Here is a 20,262-nt window from a genome sequence, read left to right as displayed (position 1 = left end):
ACTACATCTTTCCTCAAATAAGGGGACCAAAACTGTGCACAATACACCAGGTGTGGTCTCACCAATGCCTTGCATAGTTGCAACACTTCCTTACATTTATACTCTAGTCCTTTAGATATAAATGCCAACATTCCATTTGCTTTCTTTATTATCTACTGTACCGGCATGCTAGTTTTCTCTGACTCATAAATGAGGACCACCAGATCCCTCAGGGCAGCACAGTAGCATAGTGGTTAGCACGATTGCTTCACAGCTCCAGGATCCCAGGTTCGATTCCCGGCTTGGGTCACTGTCTTGGCGGAGTCTGCACGTTCTCCCCGTGTGTGCGTGGGTTTCCTCCGGGTGCTCCGGTTTCCAACCACAGTCCAAAAGATGTGCAGGTTAGGTGGATTGGCCATGCTAAATTGCCCTTAGTGTCCAAAATTGCCCTTAGTGTTGGGCGGGGTTATGGGGTTATAGGGATCGGGTGGAGGTGTGGGCTAGGGTCGGGTGCTCTTTCCAAGAGCCAGTTCAGACTCGATGGGCCGAATGGCCTCCTTCTGCGCTGTAACTTCTATAATCTCTGCAACGGAGCACCCTGAAGTCTCTCCTCATTTAGATAAGTTGCAACCAATTTTTCCAACCAAAATGCATGACCTTGCACTTATCCATGTTAAACTCCATTTACCACATTTTTCCCCACTCTCCTAACCCATCTAATAATAATAATATAACAATCGCTTATTGTCGCAAATAGGCTTCAATGAAGTTACTGTGAAAAGTCCTAGCCGCCACACTCCGGTGCCTGTTCAGGGAGGCCAGTAAGGGAATTGAACCCATGCTGCTGGCATTGTTCTGCATTACAAGCCAGCTGCTTAGCCCACTGTGCTAAACCAGCCCCTGATACATCTATGCACATTTGTACGGTTCTTATTTCCTCATTGCAACTTACTGTCCCACCTATTTTTGTGTCGTCTGAAAATTCGGCTATCGAACATTCTATTCCTGCATCCAGGTTGTTTATAGAGATTGTAAATAGCTGGAGCCGAAAGGACTGAACCCTGTGGCACCCCAACAGTTACATCTTGTCATCCAAGAAAAGATCAATTTATCCCAACTCTCTGTCTTCTGTCCGTCAACCAGTCTTCTATCCAAACTAATAAATTACTCCTAAACCCATTTGATCTAACCACCTTAACAACTTATCAAAAGCCTTAGGCAGACCACAACAATGATTTGTCTAGCCACTTTAAAGTTAATAAAACATCCCAAGACATTCACAAAAGAAAGTAAATTGACACCAAGCTACATAGAGATGTTGTATCAGATGACAAAAAGATTGGGCAAGGAGAAAGTTGTTAAAAAGAGAGAAAAGAGGTTTAGAGAAGAATTACCAGTGATTAAGCCCTTGGCAGTTGAAGGCATGGCCACGAATGTTGGAGAAATTAAAATCGCGGATCAGCCAGAAGTAAAGGTCTGCAACAATCTTCGGAGTGCTGTGGAGCTGGGGGAGATTAGAGATAAGGAGAGACTGGTGTGTAAACGAAGGCATCGAAAGGTGGAAGTGAAGAATTGGTTGAGCAGATTTGTAGCTGCAGAAATGTAGTGAATGGAGGGCCAACAGATAGCAAATTGGGATTTTGAAAGTGCAGCTGTAAGTGAATGCGGAGAAAGTTTTTCCAGGGACAGATAAAGAAGGAAGTAGGATTGGGAGGGAAAGGGGAATGTGGACAGAGCAATACAAGAGAAAATAATCAGAGATGGCCTCCTTATCTGTAACTGATAGGTCAGATGGCAAAGTCAAGGGGGTGGCTTTGAATATGCGGTGGGGAACTTAGATGGAAGGAGAATAAGGAAGGATAGGAGGCAGTGAACTCAGATGAGAGCATGAATACGAATTAAGATAAGAGGTCGAAATCGCCAAGGATAATGATGAGATTCCATGGCATTATTCAAAAGAAGAGCACGGTACCAAAAATTATCCATCAACAGAACAGATGATCTGGTCATCTATTTCATTGCTATTTGAGACGCTTGTTGCAGCAGATTGGTAGTTGCTACATTGTAGATAGAGGTTGTGAAGGCACCATGTAAATCTTTTACTTTAATTAGCTTGGTTCAGCATTTCACACATGCTGTTGATTTTTTAAATCCGATTCTCAACTGTATGGTTGCACAGAAATTATAATTCTCTCAATATTGAAAGGTTATGTCTGGTTAAGAAGAGTAAAGGATACATAATTTAGGGCAGCACGGTGGCTCAGTGGGTTAGCACTGCAGTCTCACAGCGCTGAGGTCCCAGGTTCGATCCCGGCTCTGGGTCACTGTCCGTGTGGAGTTTGCACATTCTCCCCGTGTTTGCGTGGGTTTCGCCCCCACAACCCAAAGATGTGCAAAGTAGGTGGATTGAACATGCTAAATTGCCCCTTAATTGGAAAAAATTAATTGGGTACTCTAAATTTTAAAAAAAAGAATACATAATTTAGAGTTGTAGAAGTAACCATATTATGAAGATGCTCTTTCATAAACATTATTCTTGATTCTGATTTTCTACCCAAATACGACTCAGGTTTTGACAGTGCATTCTAAGCCCTTGACCTCTACGACCCAAAAAAACAAGGGCAGTAGGTGCATGGGAACACCATCACCCACAAGTTCCCAACCACATGAAATGCAGCAGTTCAAGGCGCTCAGCATCCGCTTAAGGGAAATCTGAAATGGGTAATAAATACCCAAATCCCAGCAACAAATTTTGAAAATGTTCCATCAACCATTGCAAATCCCAATCAGAAAAATGTTATTTTTTTTGTATTATATAGCTATATGTACAAATTCAGTAATAAAATTGCTCAGAGTTGATTAGGGCGGGCTAGGCAGTAATGATGAGCAGTGTTACTTGGAATCATCAAAATTGCAGCACAGAAGGCCATTTCCCTGCCCCAAGTTCATAGCTGGAGCTGTCGACTTTATTCCTATTTCCTCGATCTTTCCTCTTACGACCTTGTTTGCAATTATTTTTCTGCTCTGCCTCAACAGCCACTTGTGGCAACACTCCAATACGCCTCAACATGGAAAAAAAAAACATATTTTGCTCTCCTTCCTTCTTCCACAGATAATCTCGAGGCTAAGCTTCCTGATTACTGATCTGCTCATGGTTGAAAATAAATCTTCTATTAATCATCCTCTCAACCCTTTCACTAAATCTTAAAAACCCCAAATGGCTTGCTTCCCCTTTACAAGATCCTCCACTCCGGTCATATTTTTAAAGTCTATATTCATAATCACAGCCTCTCAATTTTTGATGTTTTGGTCCAATACATCTTCACTGCACCCTCTTCCCTTGGCTCTGCCTGTATTTTATGGGCTGTTCAGAGAGCCACACAACGTTACGAGCCCGACCTCAACATTTGCACAAATTCATCAGGTTTACCTCTCAGCTTCAAACGTCGCTGCTTGATCACAGTAACTAAAATCCAGAGGGACGGATTTCACGAAATTAAAATTAAGCCAGCCGCACATGCCTGGCCATCATTTAATTCATTCGGAAAATACGGTAAATTCCACCCACCCCCAAAAAACAATTATGCACTGGATATTTTAAAGGAAAATATATTGTTGAGGAATTGCTTTGGGTTGCGTGTTAGGAGGATTGTAACCCCGGCGTTGCTGAAATCGCTGGTATTGTATGAGGGGGTGAAGGGGCAGGTTGAGCGGCGGCACAGCAAGAACAGCTTCCGGTTGTCAAGGGGGCCGCTTTGGGCCTTGTGGACCAGGCCGGTCACAGCAAAGTATTTCTCTCTTGCACACACACACACACCTCCATAATCAGAAAGCTCGGAGCGGCCAAACAAAGACTTTATTTACCATCACTGACAGACAGCTCAGGCCCCGGGGATGGTGCAGCGGCGCTTGCCAAGGGAGCCGGGAACCTGCTGCTGGCGGGGTCAAGGCACCGCACACACACCCTGCCCGGGAATTTAACAAAATATAAAACCCCCAAATCCCTCTCGCCATATATAATAACAATAATGAACCGAGAATGATCGGCACTCACCCGGCTCTAACACGCAAATCACAACTAACTTTCATCAACACCTGCCGAGCTCCGGCCCGACCTCGCCGCTTCTTCAGCCAATAATGACATGAAATCTTCGACCCTCCTGCCTTGTCCCCGCCGCCCTCTCACTCTCTCTCTCCCGAGCGCGTGGTTTGTTCACAACAATAAACAGCCTGACCGCTCCATGTACAACAGCGGCGCCGTTTGTCGCCTGCCCAGCGCAAAACCAGGAGCTGGAATTCCCGCCGGAGCTGGAGCCTGCCGCCTGGCTCCACAAACATCTCTCCTCGTCCCGGAGTCGCTCGCTCCGCCAGTCCGTGTTTTCTCCAACTCGCGCGCGCGCGCACACACACACGCGCTCTTCAAGGGCGAGCGCGCGCAGCTTGTAAACCGCCGGCCGCGCGTTTTGCTCTCTGGAGAAACCCGGTCGGACGGTGGCGAGGCGGTCCTGCTGACTTGTCGCTTGGGTTTCCTTCGCGGATCGGGAAGCTTGGGAGCAGGTAGATACGAAGCTAACGGGAGGGGCGGTATACTGCAAAACTCGACAGGATCGAGCTCCAGGAGGATTTGCACTTGTACCTTTGGAAGATGCTGGACAGGCTTTCGGGTGGGGAATTACTTGGCGCCGAATCCCTGGCTTCTGACTTGCTCCTATAGTCACAGTGCCACTTGCATGGCAAATCTACACAAGTACCAGACAATGAGTACCTCCAACACGAAAGACCATATCCCCATGACATTCAAATACCATTGCTGAATCCCTCATTATCAACACCCTTAGGGTTACCACTGACCATAAATTAACCAGCCTCCATATAATTACTGTGGTGGAGCACACCACAGACTGCACATAATAATCTTTATTAGTGTCAGAAGCAGGCGTACATTAACACTGCAATGAAGTTACTGTGAAAATCCCCTGGTCGCCAAACTCCGGCACCTGTTTGGGTGCACTGAGGGAGAACGATGAGTCAGAATACAGGAGGGAGATGGAGCACCTAGTGGAGTGGTGTATCGACAAGAATCTTCCTCAAGCACGGTGACCCAGTGGTTAATATTGCCGCCTCACAATGCTGAGGTCCCAGGTTTGATCGTGGTTCTGGGTCACTGTACGTGTGGAGTTTGCACATTCTCCCCATGTTTGCATGGGTTTTGCCCCCACAACCCAAAGATATGTGGGAGAGGTAGATTGGCCACGCTAAATTCTCCCTAAATTGGAAAAAATGAATTGGGTACTTTTTTTTTTAAAAATGTTAATCTCCCTTAATGTCAGCAAAACTAAAGAGCTGGTCATTGACTTCAAGAAGTAAAGCACTGTACACACCCCTGTCTGCATCAATGGGGCTGAGGTGGAGATAGTTGATAGCTTCAAATTTTTAGCTGTGCATATCACCAAAAATCTATCTTGGACCTCCCATGTTGACACAACCACCAGAAAAAACGACAGCGCCTGCACTTCCTTCGGAAACTAAGGAAATTCGGCATCTCCACATTGAATCTTACCAATTTTTATTGATGCCCCATAGAAAGCACCCTATCTGGCTGCATCACAGCCTGGTGTGCCAATTGCTCGGCCCAAGATGAGAAGAAACTACGGAGAGTAGTGAATGCCGCCTTGTCCGTCACACGAACCCCCCTCCCATCCATTGACTCTGTCTATACCTCCCGCTGCCTTGGGAAAGCAGGCAGCATTAATCAAAGACCCCTCCCACCGGCTTACTCACTCACCCAACTTCTTCCACCGGGCAGGAGATACAAAAGTCTGAGAACATGCACAAACAGATTCAAAAACAACTTCTTCCCCGCTGTTACCAGACTCCTAAACAATCCTCTTATGGACGATGGATTTATAGACTGATCTGATCTCTTCAGCCGATGCCTGAGTCTATGTATTTACATTGTGTATTTTATGTTTGCCCTATTAAGTATTTTCTTTTCATGTACGGAATGATTTGTTTGAGCTGCACACAGAACAATACTTTTCACTATACCTCGGTACACATGACAATAATCCAATCCAATCCACAATGTCCAATTCACCTAACAAGCAAGTCTTTCAGGACTTGTGGGTGGAAACTGGAGCACCTGGAGGAAACCTAGTCACATGGGAAATGTGCACACTCTGCACAGTCAGTGACCCAACCTGGGACTCTAGTGCGGTGAAGCTGAAGTACTAACCTCTGTGTTATCATGCCACCCATTAAATGGCCGACACAACCAAGACCACCAATGCCATGAATTTTCTCAGCAACCCACCCAGATACAGTGATCATTGAAATTCTTCAAACTCTTGTCTTCCTCACAAGGGATTTCAGCTCCTCTTCCTCAAGAATAAAGGGCTTGATTCAAAAAAATGGGAACAAAGTTGTATGTTTCCCGGTGCTAACAGCAGAACTATCAATTGCTCCCAGGCTTTTCTTATGCCCTAGCTGCATATAACTAATGATCGCATTACAGCTGCATGGAGCTGACCCTCTTCTTCAGCTGCTCCTTACTCCCTGTTACCCGGACTCTCTTCGTGCAACACCAACACGCAGGCACATTGCCCAATCCCTACAGCTGTGGAAACGCTGGACAATCACTCATGCAACGCACCACTACCTCCCCAGAGTGGATATTCACCTGTTTAACTAATCTGGGGTATGATTGTGCATGGAAAGCTGGAAAGAAAGCAGGGCAGATATGTCAGTGATTTTCCAGCCCAACCAGCTCATTATCATTGTAAAATGTTTTGAGTTGTTCAGTTGTCATAAAAAGTGCAAGTCTTTTCAGGGGTAGGTCAGGGAAATCCGACTTGCTGCATTGCTCCACAAAGAGCTAACTTGGACTTGACTTGAATGGCCTCCTGTGCTGTAATGACTCAACAATTGCTTCTTCTATCCTGCAGATTTTTTATGTTTGATAGTTACATGTAGTTAATTAAATAGCTGAACACTAGGTTGGAGACATGGTAGTCTTTTTTATCTTGTATTATGGGCCAGGGTTTAGAGAACACCAAAATATATCATGGAGTTCACCTGACCCACAACTTTTAATAGATTTTGGTTATGGGGAACACAAGGGCCCACTTTACAGGTGTGATGCAACAGAGATCTAAAGCATTTTTAAACAAAAACAATGTTTATTCTATGAATCCAGTTAACATTTTATAAGGATACAGTACTCGATAGGTAACCCTTAGTAACTTTCCTAACAACATCCATAAGTCAAAGACCCTTTTTGGCAAAGATAGTAGATTTGCATTTCTCACAGAAGCAGGTATTACTTTGAAATCACCAATTGATCTGGAGACATTCTTTAGCATGCAGCGAAATAGGCCAAAGTACACCTCCTTGGTTTGAATGCAGCTCTCCAACTGAAAACGAAACTAAAGGTTAGAGCCAAAAACAGCTTCCAGCTCAAAACGAAAGTAAAAAGCAGAGCCAGAGCCCAGCTCCACCCACACAATAGCATCACTGCAGTCACCTGAGAAGACAAACACTTCTTAAAGTGACATTCCCATTACAAGCAAATCATACCAGAACTGTGAGTAAGACATTCTGGAATGACCAAAAAGCTTTTAGAATGAAATACAGAAGGGAAAATGATCTTCCAATAATTCCAATCTGCTTTTCAGTCAGGTGCATCAAACGTAAATCTGTACTGTAAACTGATCAAATATTAGTTTATTTTATTTTTATCCGACTCGGTATGACTGTATCAGCTACAAAGTAATTCTAAATGGAAATTTAAATGATGAGCAGAGAATATTCCTACTATGGCAGTTTTAATGTGGAGGTGTGTGGCCTAAGCAATAAACAGAGCTTGTGTAACCTTGGCAAATAAATGAAACTTGAGAAAAATTCACAAAGATGCTTTAGAAAAATAGTTACTACAATTCTTGTCGGAAATAATGGCCTGATATTTCCTTAACATTTATGAAGTACAACATTATTATACTGCATAATTTCTAGGGGATTCTGACTAGAGGGACATCTGCTTTTGCTGGCATCGTACTGGAATTTTGTTACACTCAATAAATCAGTTGAAAATTAATTATAATAGACCAACCCGCGTCAAAGTCAATGGTGATTATGAGATTGCTGAATTAATGTCCTTTTGATTGTCGCTGCTACTTGGACTGTTAAAGAATGGTATCAGTTTTTGGAACTGTTGAGTAATATTCAAATACTGGTTCATTTAGAAATAAACATGAAAAATTGTTCTTTCATCAGTAATCAGATAATTCAAGAAATGAATACATATGACTAAAGCCATTGATATTGCAAGAAATCTAGCAGCAAGGAAACTAACAATGCCTCAAATGTCCTTTCTTTACCCAATAACTTCAGAGTTTATGGTAGTTAGAACTTGGGTGAAATCCTCAGAATATCCTCAGCTTATCTGTGTGTTGGCTGATGCTGACTTTTAAGTTAAAATTTGCACTGAGGAAGTGAGCTGAGGAAAATTTTCATTGCACAGAGTTCCAAGAACAGGGAACATTTTGCCAAAAGTAATCATTTACATACCTTTTTAAGAGAAGCATATGTCACATTTGAAGCAGAGAAATTTATAGAGCTGTGGAAAGGATGCAAGGAATTTAATTCGATTTGATTGCTTCAGCATAGAATCAGAATTTTGTATTGTAAAATTTTAAACCCATGTATAAGACTTTTACTTTTTGAACTGCAATTAAATATAATTGAATATTAAAACACAATATTTGGTGCAGCAGGGTAGCATGGTGGTTAGCATAAATGCTTCACAGCTCCAGGGTCCCAGGTTCGATTCCCGGCTGGGTCACTGTCTGTGTGGAGTCTGCACGTCCTCCCCCTGTGTGCGTGGGTTTCCTCCGGGTGCTCCGGTTTCCTCCCACAGTCCAAAGATGTGCGGGTTAGGTGGATTGGCCATGCTAAATTGCCCGTAGTGTCCTAATGAAAGTAAGGTTAAGGGGGGTGTTGTTGGGTTACGGGTATAGGGTGGATACGTGGGTTTGAGTAGGTTGATCATGGCTCGGCACAACATTGAGGGCCGAAGGGCCTGTTCTGTGCTGTACTGTTCTATGTTCTAATATAAAATTTAACTACCATAATTTTCATGAGTATTTTTGTATATTAGTCCAGATCCTTGTGTTAAAAGGAAAATAATGGGCGCGATTCTCCCAAACCGGGTGAAATCGTAAGGCTGGCGTCAAAAACAGGCGGGTTTGACGCCAGCCTCCGCCCCCCCCCGACCGGGAACCGATTCTGGTCCCCGGTCGGGGCTAGCATGCCGCGGCCGTGAACTCCGGCATCGCGGGCTTAACGAATTTCGTTAAGCCCGCTTGCCAGAGTTTGCGACGGCTGACGCGTCACATGACGTCAGCCGTGCATGCGCGGATTGGAAGACTCCAACCCGCGCATGCGCGGATGACGTCATCGCGCATTTGCGCGAAATCTCAGCAGAGTGATCAAGCCTTCGAAGGTGCGCACTGTCAGGTGTGTGAACAAAGGGAAAGTTCAGCTTTTCTAAACAAAAAAGTGAACATTTGTTTAGCTGTTACTTTATTTTATTAATTTAGATTAATGCCGGGATGCCCCTCAGCCGCCCCGCGAATGGATACAGCGGGGCGGCGGAAGGACAAAGAGTGCGCGGGGTAAGTACCCGCACCGATCGCGGGCCCATGGCACCCTTGGCACGGCCGTGGTACTGCCGTGCCATGGTTGCCAAGATCCCAACTTTACGGCCGTTTTTACGAACGGTCAGACCAGGTGTGTTTGACGTTCCTAAAAACGGTCGTAAAGGGCTTGGACTTCGGCCCATCGGCCAGCTGAGAATCGCTGCTCGCCGTAAAAAAACGGCGGCAGCGATTCGTGTCGGGAGGCGGGCGTGGGGAGAATAGCGGGAGGGCGTCAGACTAGCGTGGCCGTAAAAATTTACGACCCCTGCTATTCTCCGCACCGTCGTGAGTGCGGAGAATCGCGCCCAACGTCTTGGGAAGCAAACATACACCTTGTTGCAAGAGAAAATTTGTTTAATATGGATTTGCCAGCCAGTAATGTGGTTTTTTGGAATCAGGTAGCTCTGTGTTGTCCACAGGCTTGTTTGCACATGCAACCTCCAATGTTTGCATTAGAATTGTTTCAAGATTTATGGAAATAACCTCTCGAATTTTATGCTAGCAATCAAATTCAAACCGAAGAAGTTCCAAACATGTCATATTGTACTCAAAACATTAACTCTGTCTCCACAGATGCTGCCAGACTTGCTGAGTTTGTCCAGAATTTTCGGTTTTGCTAATATAAAATTCAAGCCATTTGTTTAATTCCTGAAAGTTATTTTTATTTTTTTCCATGAAACAAGGAAATGTACTATACTGTTTAACCAAAAGTAATTCCAATAAATTACTTTCATCAATGGATATCATTGATAAAAAGCAGTTTTTTATTTATAAATTCATGTTTTCCAATTAAGGGGCAATTTAGCGTGGCCAGTCCACCTACCCTGCACATCTTTGTGTTGTGTGGCGAAACCCACGCAAACATGGGGAGAATGTGCAAACTCCACACGGACAATGACCCAGAGCCACGATCGAACCTGGGACCTCGGCGCCGTGAGACAATAGTGCTAACCACTGCGCCACTGCGCTGCCAATAAAATGTATTGTTAAAGGGAAAGAATATCTTTTGAATTGTCACGTAACATAAAATGATTAAAAGAGAGAGCTAGCGCACATCAGTATTTTTGTGATATTCTTCCACTTAACATGTACATTTCCTGTACAAGTATTCCTATGCATTTCCTAAGAAATAGACTGCTAGTCTGTTGTTGGAAAGATTGAACAGTGGTTAGCACTGTTGCTTCACAGCGCCAGGGACCCAGGTTTGATTCCCGGCTTGGCTCACTGTCTATACGGAGTCTGCATGTTCTTCCCGTGTCCACGTGTGTTTCCTCCAGGTGCTCCGGTTTCCTCCCACAAGTCCCGAAAGATGTGCTGTTAGATGATTTGGAGATTCTGAATTCTCCCTCAGTGTACCCAAACAGGCGCCGGAGTGTGGCGACTAGAGTATTTTCAGAGTAATTTCATTGCAGTGTAAATGTAAGCCTACTTGTGACACAAATAAAGATTATTATTATCATTCTGAAAGTCACAACCTCCTGAAGCAAATGTAATAATTCTGTCATTGCATCAAGTTAGCAGAACAGAAAACAAAAATAACTGATTGATGGAGAAAAACAGGTTTGCATGTACGCACTTATATAATAGAAGTTTAACAGAATTCAATAGGAAATAATTTTCTTTTAATCACAGTGGCTCTTGTGATTTATCAATGTTACAGTACACCCTGCTGGCAGATATAGGGGCTGCATGCCACTGATCAGATGCTTTTGAATCATGGTGTTACTTTTTTTCTCTTTCAGTAATTGTTCAATTCCCTTTTGAAAGCCATGATTGCTCTGCTGCATGAAATGCTCAACAGTGCATTCCTCTTCTTAACCACTTGCTGCATAAAATTGTTTTTCCTCATGTGGCTTTGCTTCTTTTGCCATTCACCTTAAGTCAGTATCATGTGGCTCTTACCTTTAGCGCCAATAGAAACAGTTCCTCCCTATCTACTGCGTCCTGACCCCTCATGATTTTGAACACCTCCATCTCATCTTTTAACCTTTTCTTCTCTCAGGAGGACAACCCACATTCTCCCATTTATTTATGAAAATTAAGTTACTTATCTATGCAACCATTCCAAGTCTCACATACCTTCCAAAAGTGTGGCACCAGCATTGGAAACAACACTTGAGTTGAGGCCGAACCAGTATTTATAAACATTCAATGTGACATTGTTGCTTTTGTATTCTATGCCTATAAAGCCCAAGATGCATATGCCTTATTAACCACGTTCTCAACTTGCCCTGCCACCTTCAAGAAATTCTGGATTTACAATTTCAGACTCTGAGAAGCGAATATATATCTGAAAGCAAATGCTGTATACCATAATTATATGCAAGCTACAGAACACTGTTGGGTAGGGAGGGCAAGTGCAATGCGTAGATAAGAAAAATAAATTAAAATAACCAAAGTGGGATTCTGTACTGCAGTCAGATTCTGACTAATGGCCATTACAGTGTAGTTGCTGCTGGAATCATTTCAGACAAAAGACCAAACAAAACACCTTTCATGGAAAAATACAATGAGAGTCTGCTTAATTAAAACAGACTACTTAATTTTATTTTTTTTCCCCCATATGTATAGTATAAACCCATGGTTGTATATGTATATTTTATACCTTCTACATATAGAGAAGTTATGTATATGCACGTCACAGAGGTTTACAGCATGAAAACAGGCCCTTCGGCCTAACTTGTCCGTGCTGCCCAGTTTTTACCACTAAGCTAGTCACAATTGCCCGCATTTGGCCCATATCCCTCTATACCCATTTTTCCCATATAACTGTCTAAATGCTTTTTTTAAGACAAAATTGTACCTGCCTCTACTACTGCCTCTGGCAACTTGTTCCATTCACTCACCACCCTCTGTGCGAAAAAATTGCTCCTTTTGTATCTCTCCGTTCTCACCTTAAACCTATGCCCTCTGGTTTTAGACTCCCATAAATTTGGGAAAAGATGTTGACTATCTACCTTATCTATTCCCCTCATTATTTTATAGACCTCCATAAGTTCACCCCAAAGTCACCTATGCTTCAGGGAATAAAGTCCCAGTCTATGCAGCCTCTCCTTATAACTCAAACCATCAAGTCCCAATAACATCCGAGTAAATATTTTCTGCACTATTTCTAGTTTAATAATATCCTTTCTATCGTAGGGTGAACAGAACCGTACACAGTATTCCAAGTGTGGCCTTACTAATGCCTTGTACAACTTCAGCAAGATGTCACACATTATTGTTTTGCTGGTTATGAAAATAAGGAATTGGTGCAAGTTCCAAGTGATATTTTACTGTATTTGATGTCATGAATACAAACCAGCACTTTGAGTGAAGATTATACTACATTTTACTCAGACAATGACTTGATTTCGGTAGTTGAAATATTAAAGTATACACAAAACACATGTAAAGTAAAATGCACATTTCAGTATACCGTTAAAATGCTATCTAGTGACACAAGTTAACACTATTTTTGGCTATTCGTTCCTCTTTTTATTCCTCTTCCATATGTTTCTTTTAACAGGGAAGGGCAAACTTATTGCCTGATCAAGTCTAATGCTAGTTTGAAAGCCACTGAACAGAAACACTAACCTAGATTTTCTGTTTTTGCTGGAGTTTGTTTTTTATTCATCTATGGAATTTGGGCTTCGCTGACTAGGTCACGATTTACTGTTGTTAAAAAGGCTTGTGATGATCTTTAGACAAACTTAAATTGAAATATAAACAGGTAGTGCTGAAAAAAACAGCAGAGCTAATGCTTTGAATCCAATATAACTCTTCCAGAGTTCCAAAGGAGTCACATTGGCTTTGAAATGTTAACTCTGTTTCCCTCTCCCGCCTCCAGGTCACTGTCCGTGTGGAGTTGGTACATTAAATCCGTGTTTGCGTGGGTCTCACCCCCAAAATGCAAAGATGTGCAGGGTAGGTGGAGTGGCCACGCTAAATTGCCCCTTTATTGGAGAACAAAATGAATTGGGTACTCTAATTTTTTTTAAACTCTTTCTCTCCGCACAGTTGCTGTCAGACCTGCTGAGGTTTTCCAGAACTTTCTGTTTTTATTTCAGATCTCCAGCATCCGTAACATTTTGACTTTATTTTAAATTGAAATATTCTGGTTGGACCTAATGGGCTGTATTTTTTTTAAGCGCATAGAATCATGCATAACACAGTGCAAAGAATGTAGGAATTTCAGATATATTGTATTTGGTAAAGTAAGGGTTAAAAGTCTGGGTAAGAGTGTGTTTGACTGCTGAAGTCATGTTTTAAAAGAATCTTGGTTTGAAAGGCAACAAAGCTTTTAGGAGCCAGAGATGCAATTGGCCATCATAAAAACCTTAGGCCAATGCAATTTTGTTTTGCACTATTTTAATGTTCAACCAATTAAACTAAACAAACAAAACTGAGGGACAAATTGGAAGTGGCCGCTCCTTAAGGGGGCACTGTCCGAAACAAAAGCAAAGAGTAACTGAAACTTAAAAATATCAAATTGAAAGGTGATTTAAAGCACCAAAGGCCTTGCCAGGCATAGAAGGCCTCAGTAGTGCCCATAGGCACTGCATGCGCCTCTCTAAGAGACACCGGCTGCGAATGAAGCCTCAGAAGAGAGGCAGGCTCAGGCTGGATTATCCGCTGCCTGGACGTATTCACAGTGAGTTTTGTCACGCCCAGGAACAGGTTATGAGGAGGTCCTCCTCCCCCGCCCCTGGGGAGTTAATTATGTTTTTTTTTCTCTTATTAGTTTTCAGCTTGGTGAGATGATTTCATTGCTGAGTGGAGCTATGGCACCAGGCTTTTTGAGAAAGCATTTACAGTTCAGATCTGAGCTGAATTAAGCTATGTCCAGAGGTGAGGTGGTTCTGCTCTTGCTGTAGGTTAGTTAGAAGAGATTAACAGGGGCAGCACGGTGGCGGAGTGGGTTAGCCCTGTTGCCTCACGGCGCCGAGATTCCAGGTTTGAGTCCGTCTCTGGGTCACTGTCCGTGTGGAGTTTGCACATTCTTCCCGTGTTTGCGTGGCTTTTGCCCCCACAACCCAAAAATGTGCAGGGTAGGTGGATTGACCACGCTACATTGCCCCTTAGTTGGAAAAAATGAATTGGGTACTCTAAATTTATTTTAAAAAAGAAGAGAATAACAGGATATACAGTGACAGGAATATGCTGAGAAGTTGCACATCAGGTGCTCCTCCAGCGAACCCGTAAAATAGGTAGCTTTTTCCTGAAAAACGCCCGGAAACAATACAAATCATCCCCACACCACGAACAAAATGAAGAAGGAGGAAAGGATGCCAAACAAAAGCCAAACAAAAACAGAGGACGAGTGGAGACCAGGAGTGGAAAAAAGCCTGAACAAATAGCAAACGACTGAATCAGCCAGCGCACAAGGCGAAACCGGCCCGTGGCACGAAAAGCTACTCCCCCCTCCGACACCAGGGGATGGGTGGAGGGTGGTTCTCTCGAGAGTTGAGGGAACACAAGCTACGGAGCAGGGTGAGCCCCTGCACTCCAGGGTTTCCCTTTCTCCAGGGACCCTCCAAAGTGGTTGCTTGCAGCGCCATTTGTATCAAGTCGCCACGTGTGGCCTGCTATAGCCAGGCTAATGCTCTCCATCTTTCTTTACCATCTCTCCCTTATGATATCTTCTTCTCTACCCACTCCCCAGTCTTTCCCCAGTGCGGTGGCTGTAGCTCTGATGAACATGCAAATGGCCCTGGACAATGCTGAAAAGTGACTGGAGGCCTGGGAGGCAACAATTAAAGATCTGGAGAGGGCTGCAACAGACCAGGGCAACCGGATCGTTGACCTGAAAAAGGAGGTGGCACGGCTGGTTGCGACGCAAGGCAACCTGAGAAGAAAGGTTGAGACGGCAGAACGTGCAAATCGTGGACCTACCAGAGGGGATCAAAGGTAGGAACCCCACAGACTATGTGGCCCAAATGCTGGGTAACCTGGTGGAAAGGGACAACTTCCGCAACCCACCAGAAATGGACAGAGTGCACTGGTCGCTCTGTCCAAAGCCTAAAACCGAGGAACAGCCGAGGGCAAGAATCCTGCGTTGGGCCAGGCAGTCCAAAAACTGTAGCTGGGAAGGTCACAAGATCTGGATCTATCAGGCCATTAGGGCTGACTTGACCAAGCACCGGGCTGAATTTAACAAAGCGAAGGCCACGCTGTAGAGAAACGTGAGATTCGTACCCTGCCAAGCTCTGGGTCATGGATCAAGGCAGGGGACACTTTTTCAAGGTCCCTGCGGACACGGACAAGTTTGTAACAGAGAACAGACTGGAGAAGAAGCAGCAGGGGCAACGATAAAGAGCCCGCAGAATGAGACTCTTATACTACAATGTTAAAACATGGAAAAACACTGCCTTGTTTTGGAGACAAGAGCGGAACGAAAGGGAAGGATGAGTGAGTACAGCAAAGCACAGGGGAAGGTGAGGGGAATGGCAGATAGGGAGTCCAGAGATTGGGCAATGGGAGGATGTACAACAAGCCCCAGGAGGGGGGGCCACCACACTAATGAGGTAGGTAGCACCGGGATTCATGCAGGAGAGAGAGACCGCGGTGCGTCCCCCTCAAGTTGGAAAGCGCGTGGCGGGCGGGGGGAGGGGGGTAGTCAATGGGCACAGAGGGTTAACTAGGGGAAGAACAGGTGGAAAGGGGGGGTTAGCTATGGGATAGGAGGAAAGAAGACGGGGGTGGGAGAGGAGATGTCATAAAGGGAGAGATAAGTAAAGAAAGTTGGAGGGCATTAGCCTGGCTACAACATACCACACGTGGCAACTTGGAACAAAATGGTGCTGAAAGCAACCACTTAGGAGGGGCCCTGGACAAAACAAAACCCTGGTGTGCAGGAGCCCAACCACATGGGGAGAACAGTAACCGTGGCCATCTTGGACGGCCCCCTAACAAAGGGAAACCCCGGAGTGTAGGGGCACATCCAACAGGTAAGTATGGTCGATCGTGCAGGAGCGGGGAGGACAAAAACCCCCATCAGAATAGTTATCTGGCACCTCGGGATTTAACGACCCAGTAAAAGATCCAGAGTCTTCGTCCACCTGAAAAGTATAAAGCCGACATAGTCTTCCTCCAAGAGACACACCTGAGGGAGAAGGACCAACTGTGGGTAAGGAAGGGCTGGGTGGAACAGACCTACCATTCCTGCTACCGGACAAGGGTTAGTGGGGTAGCAATTCTGCTAATTGTTCATGGCAACAAAGATGGTTAAAGACCCAGGGAGACAGTATGTCATGGGCAGTGGTGTCCTAGACAGGGCACTGGTACTCCTTGTTGATGTGTGTGCTCCCAACTGGGACACAGAGTTTATAAAGAAGACCATGGCGGAAATCTCTGACATAGATAAACACTGACTGATCATGGGAGGGGACACTTTAATTGTACAGAACTCACGGACTGACAGGTCGAACCCCAAAATGGGAAAGACCTCCATTATAGCGAAGGAACTCGGCCTATTCATGGAGCAGATGGGGGCAGTGGACCAAAAGTGTTTTCACCCATCCAAGGGAGAAAACGTTCTCCTGCTTCTCGCAAGTACATAACTGTTGTGTTCTGTGTTATGACTGGTGTAATGATGTACACAGAACATCCAGTTCTTTAACTAGAAAGATGATTTATTAACAAACATGTGGAAAGATAATTAACAAACTAATACAATGGCTACAAAATGAATTCAGTGATTCTCATGGAGCTACTCTAAGTGTGACTATCCTCTTGTATATCTTACTACCAACTTGTGGGTGTGTTGAGTCACATGATTGATCTCTATCGCCACCAGCTGGTCGGAGGTCGCATTGCTAACTATATACAGATCTGTGCATAGGCATATCACCACATCCCCTTCCTCTGGAACTGTTAACATTCACATTCAAATATAACTGTGTCTTATAAAGCATGATCTGCATTATAATTTTACATATGTCATATGTACAAAAGCAACTGTGCTTAACACAACATGATACGCCTGATCATTTTAAACGTGTCCCTTGTGCACAGCTTTTTTTTTTAAATTTAGAATTACCAATTTTTTTTTTTCCAATGAAGGGGCAATTTAGCGTGGCCAATCCACCTAACCGTCACATATTTGGGATGTGGGGGTGAAACCCATGCAGACATGGGGAGAATGTGCAAACTCCACACAGACAGTGACTCAGGGCCAGGATTCGAACTTGGGTCCTCAGTGCCGTAGTCCCAGTGCTAACCACTGTGCTACGTGCCACCCTTTGCACAGTTTATTAGACATTCACAACGTCCGTTGCTCGTCTGAATTTTGATTGGCTACTCGATGTCGCTTTAACTTCTGTTTTCTTGGCTGGTCTTTTTTGTAATCCTGAAGACTGATTTTCTTGTTAGTCGTCTCGGTGTCACCAGTTTTTTTCAATTTTCTAACGCAACATTTCCGACTGCAACTTTTGTGTGTTTTCTTGCGTGTCGGCCACGTTGCCAATGCTTTCTTCTTCACTGTATCCTCAACTCTTCCTTGCTTACCCTTCTCATGGGAGGGATCCCTTGGCTGCGTCCGTTTTTCTGTTCTGCTTTAGTGGTATCCATTATGCTGCTGGACTCTGCCATGGGACGAGTTGCTTGTGGTGCTTTTGCCATATTCACTGCTTTTGTCTGCTGTGCACGGCGACTCTGGCTCTTCTGCCACTGTGGCTGATTTTGGGGCCTTAGCTGGATCGAGGAGTTTTGTTTGATTCATGGTGGATCCCTTAAATGCTGAACTTCATGCCCGTCACCTGGTGAAACATCCAGTGTCGGCTTACTTTTGGATGACTGCACAGTTGCAGTTAAGTTTGCAACTTCAAGAGGGACCTGCAAACCCTTGCATTCTGGTATCTTAGTTGGATCAATGTCCTCAATGTTAGATGCTGCTTCTTCTTCATCTTCTGTTTTAGCCTCAAATGGTGGCTCATCCTCACTTGATATGACAATGTTGGGTTCGTCTTTTGTTGAGGAGCTGAGTAGTGGCTCATCCTCATCTGATGTGACAATACATGCTTCGTCTTTTGTTGTAGAACTGGACGAAGATGTATCCATCTGCTCTTCCTACAAGTCTTTGGTGGAGTGGCCTTGAGCATTGGGGAATGCACTGCAGGAACCATTCCTTGGGCATAGGTTAATTCATCATATTGCTCTGGAACCAATTTCTCCAGAATGGGGATTATTTCTTCAGTTACCAGTTGGCCGTTCACAATTGATGTGCTCTCATCTGATGGGTTTGCTGCTGCAATCTCACTTTCAACGTCTGCACACGCCATCTTAGAGCTTTCATACTTATCGTTGTCCTTGCAGATTAAGTGCTACTTGTGATCACCTCGTCACTACTGCCAAATAAACTGAATAGACTTTCATAGTATTTCTCTTCTGGCTCATCATCTGATTCTTCACTTTCTTCATCATAATCGTTGTCCTCAAAAGGCTGGAAAGCTGGAAACCAGAGGTGGTCGCAGAGGACCAAATGGACTTTTGTCAAGGGTAGGCAACTCCCTGCGAACATCAGGCGGCTGCTGATAATAATAATGACACCCACCTGGGGAGAGAACACCAGAAGTGATCGTCTCCCTGGATGAAGAAAAGGCCTTTGACAGAGTTGAATGGAAGTACCTCCTCGATGTACTGGAATGGTTTGGGCTAGGAGCGGGATTCACTGCCTGGCTGAAATTCCTGTACAATGCTCCCAAGACGACCGTTTGAACCAACACTATCAGCTCTGAATACTTCCAGCTACAAAGAGGCATGAGGCAAGGATGCCCTTTGCCCCCGCTCTTGTTCACACTAGCAATTGAACCCCTGGCGATAGCCCTGCGGGATGCGAAAAGCTGGAAGGGCACCCAGAGAGCAGACAGAGAGCACAGAGTCTCACTCTATGCGGATAACCTGCTCCTGTATGTCTCGAAGCTGCAGGAAGGATTGAAGGCAATCATGCAGATCCTGAAAGAGTTTGGAACTTTCTTGGGTTACAAACTTAACCTGGGAAAAAGTGAGGCATTCCCAGTAAACCCAAATGAGAGAGTGGCAGAGCTGGAGGGGCTCCCGTTTAAAACAGCCCAGAAAAGATTCCAATATCTGGGGATCCTAATTGCCAGGGACTGGACAAAGATCCACAAGTGACCTGACCAGCCTGGTGGAGGAAGTCAAGAAGGACCTACAGAGGTGGGGCGCACTCCCACTTTCCCTGGCGGGGAGAGTGCAGACGATCCAGATGAACATGCTGCCGAGGTTCCTCTTCCTGTTTAGATCCAAACATATCTTCATCCCCAAGGCAATTTTCAAAAATGTAGACAGTTTAAACATGGCGTTTGTGCGTTGGGGGGGGGTGGGGGGGAGAACCCAAGAATCCCAAAACGACACTGCAAAGGAGGAAAATCAAAGGTAGTTTGACATTACCAAACCTGCAGTATACCACTGGGCAGCAACGGTGGAAAGAGTGAGGGGATGGGTAAACAAACCCAACTCAGATTGGGTACAATGGAGGAGACCTCCGACAAGGGAACGACCCTCCGGGCTTTGGCTATAGCAGCACTCCCATTCCCCTCGGCAAAATACACATCAAGCCAGTGGTAGTGGCCAAACTGAAAACGTTGGC

At 44.6% G+C, this 20,262-nt stretch overlaps 1 protein-coding gene across 7 annotated transcripts in view; it reads right to left on the bottom strand.

The window, feature by feature from the left end:
- The window catches only part of gramd4a (GRAM domain containing 4a), a 233,247-nt gene that overhangs the window by 179,810 nt on the left and 33,175 nt on the right, over nucleotides 1-20,262 (bottom strand). The window contains exon 1 of one of the 7 annotated variants that reach the window (XM_038811397.1): nucleotides 8,545-8,566. The exons of 2 other annotated variants lie outside the window; for them this stretch is intronic. In XM_038811397.1, the coding sequence (XP_038667325.1) occupies nucleotides 8,545-8,561 (17 nt within the window). In that variant the 5' untranslated portion in view covers nucleotides 8,562-8,566. Of the gene's footprint in view, nucleotides 1-3,409; nucleotides 3,561-4,033; nucleotides 4,282-8,544; nucleotides 8,567-20,262 lie in introns of those variants that run through there. 4 more of the 7 variants (XM_038811394.1, XM_038811398.1, XM_038811393.1 and 1 more) reach the window with 4 other exon arrangements.

The sequence above is a fragment of the Scyliorhinus canicula genome, chromosome 11 (genome assembly GCF_902713615.1).
Source record: "Scyliorhinus canicula chromosome 11, sScyCan1.1, whole genome shotgun sequence".
Classification (NCBI taxonomy): Eukaryota; Metazoa; Chordata; class Chondrichthyes; order Carcharhiniformes; family Scyliorhinidae; genus Scyliorhinus; species Scyliorhinus canicula.
Note: the sequence above shows the minus strand (reverse complement) of the source record. Positions and strands in the feature narration are given on the sequence as shown.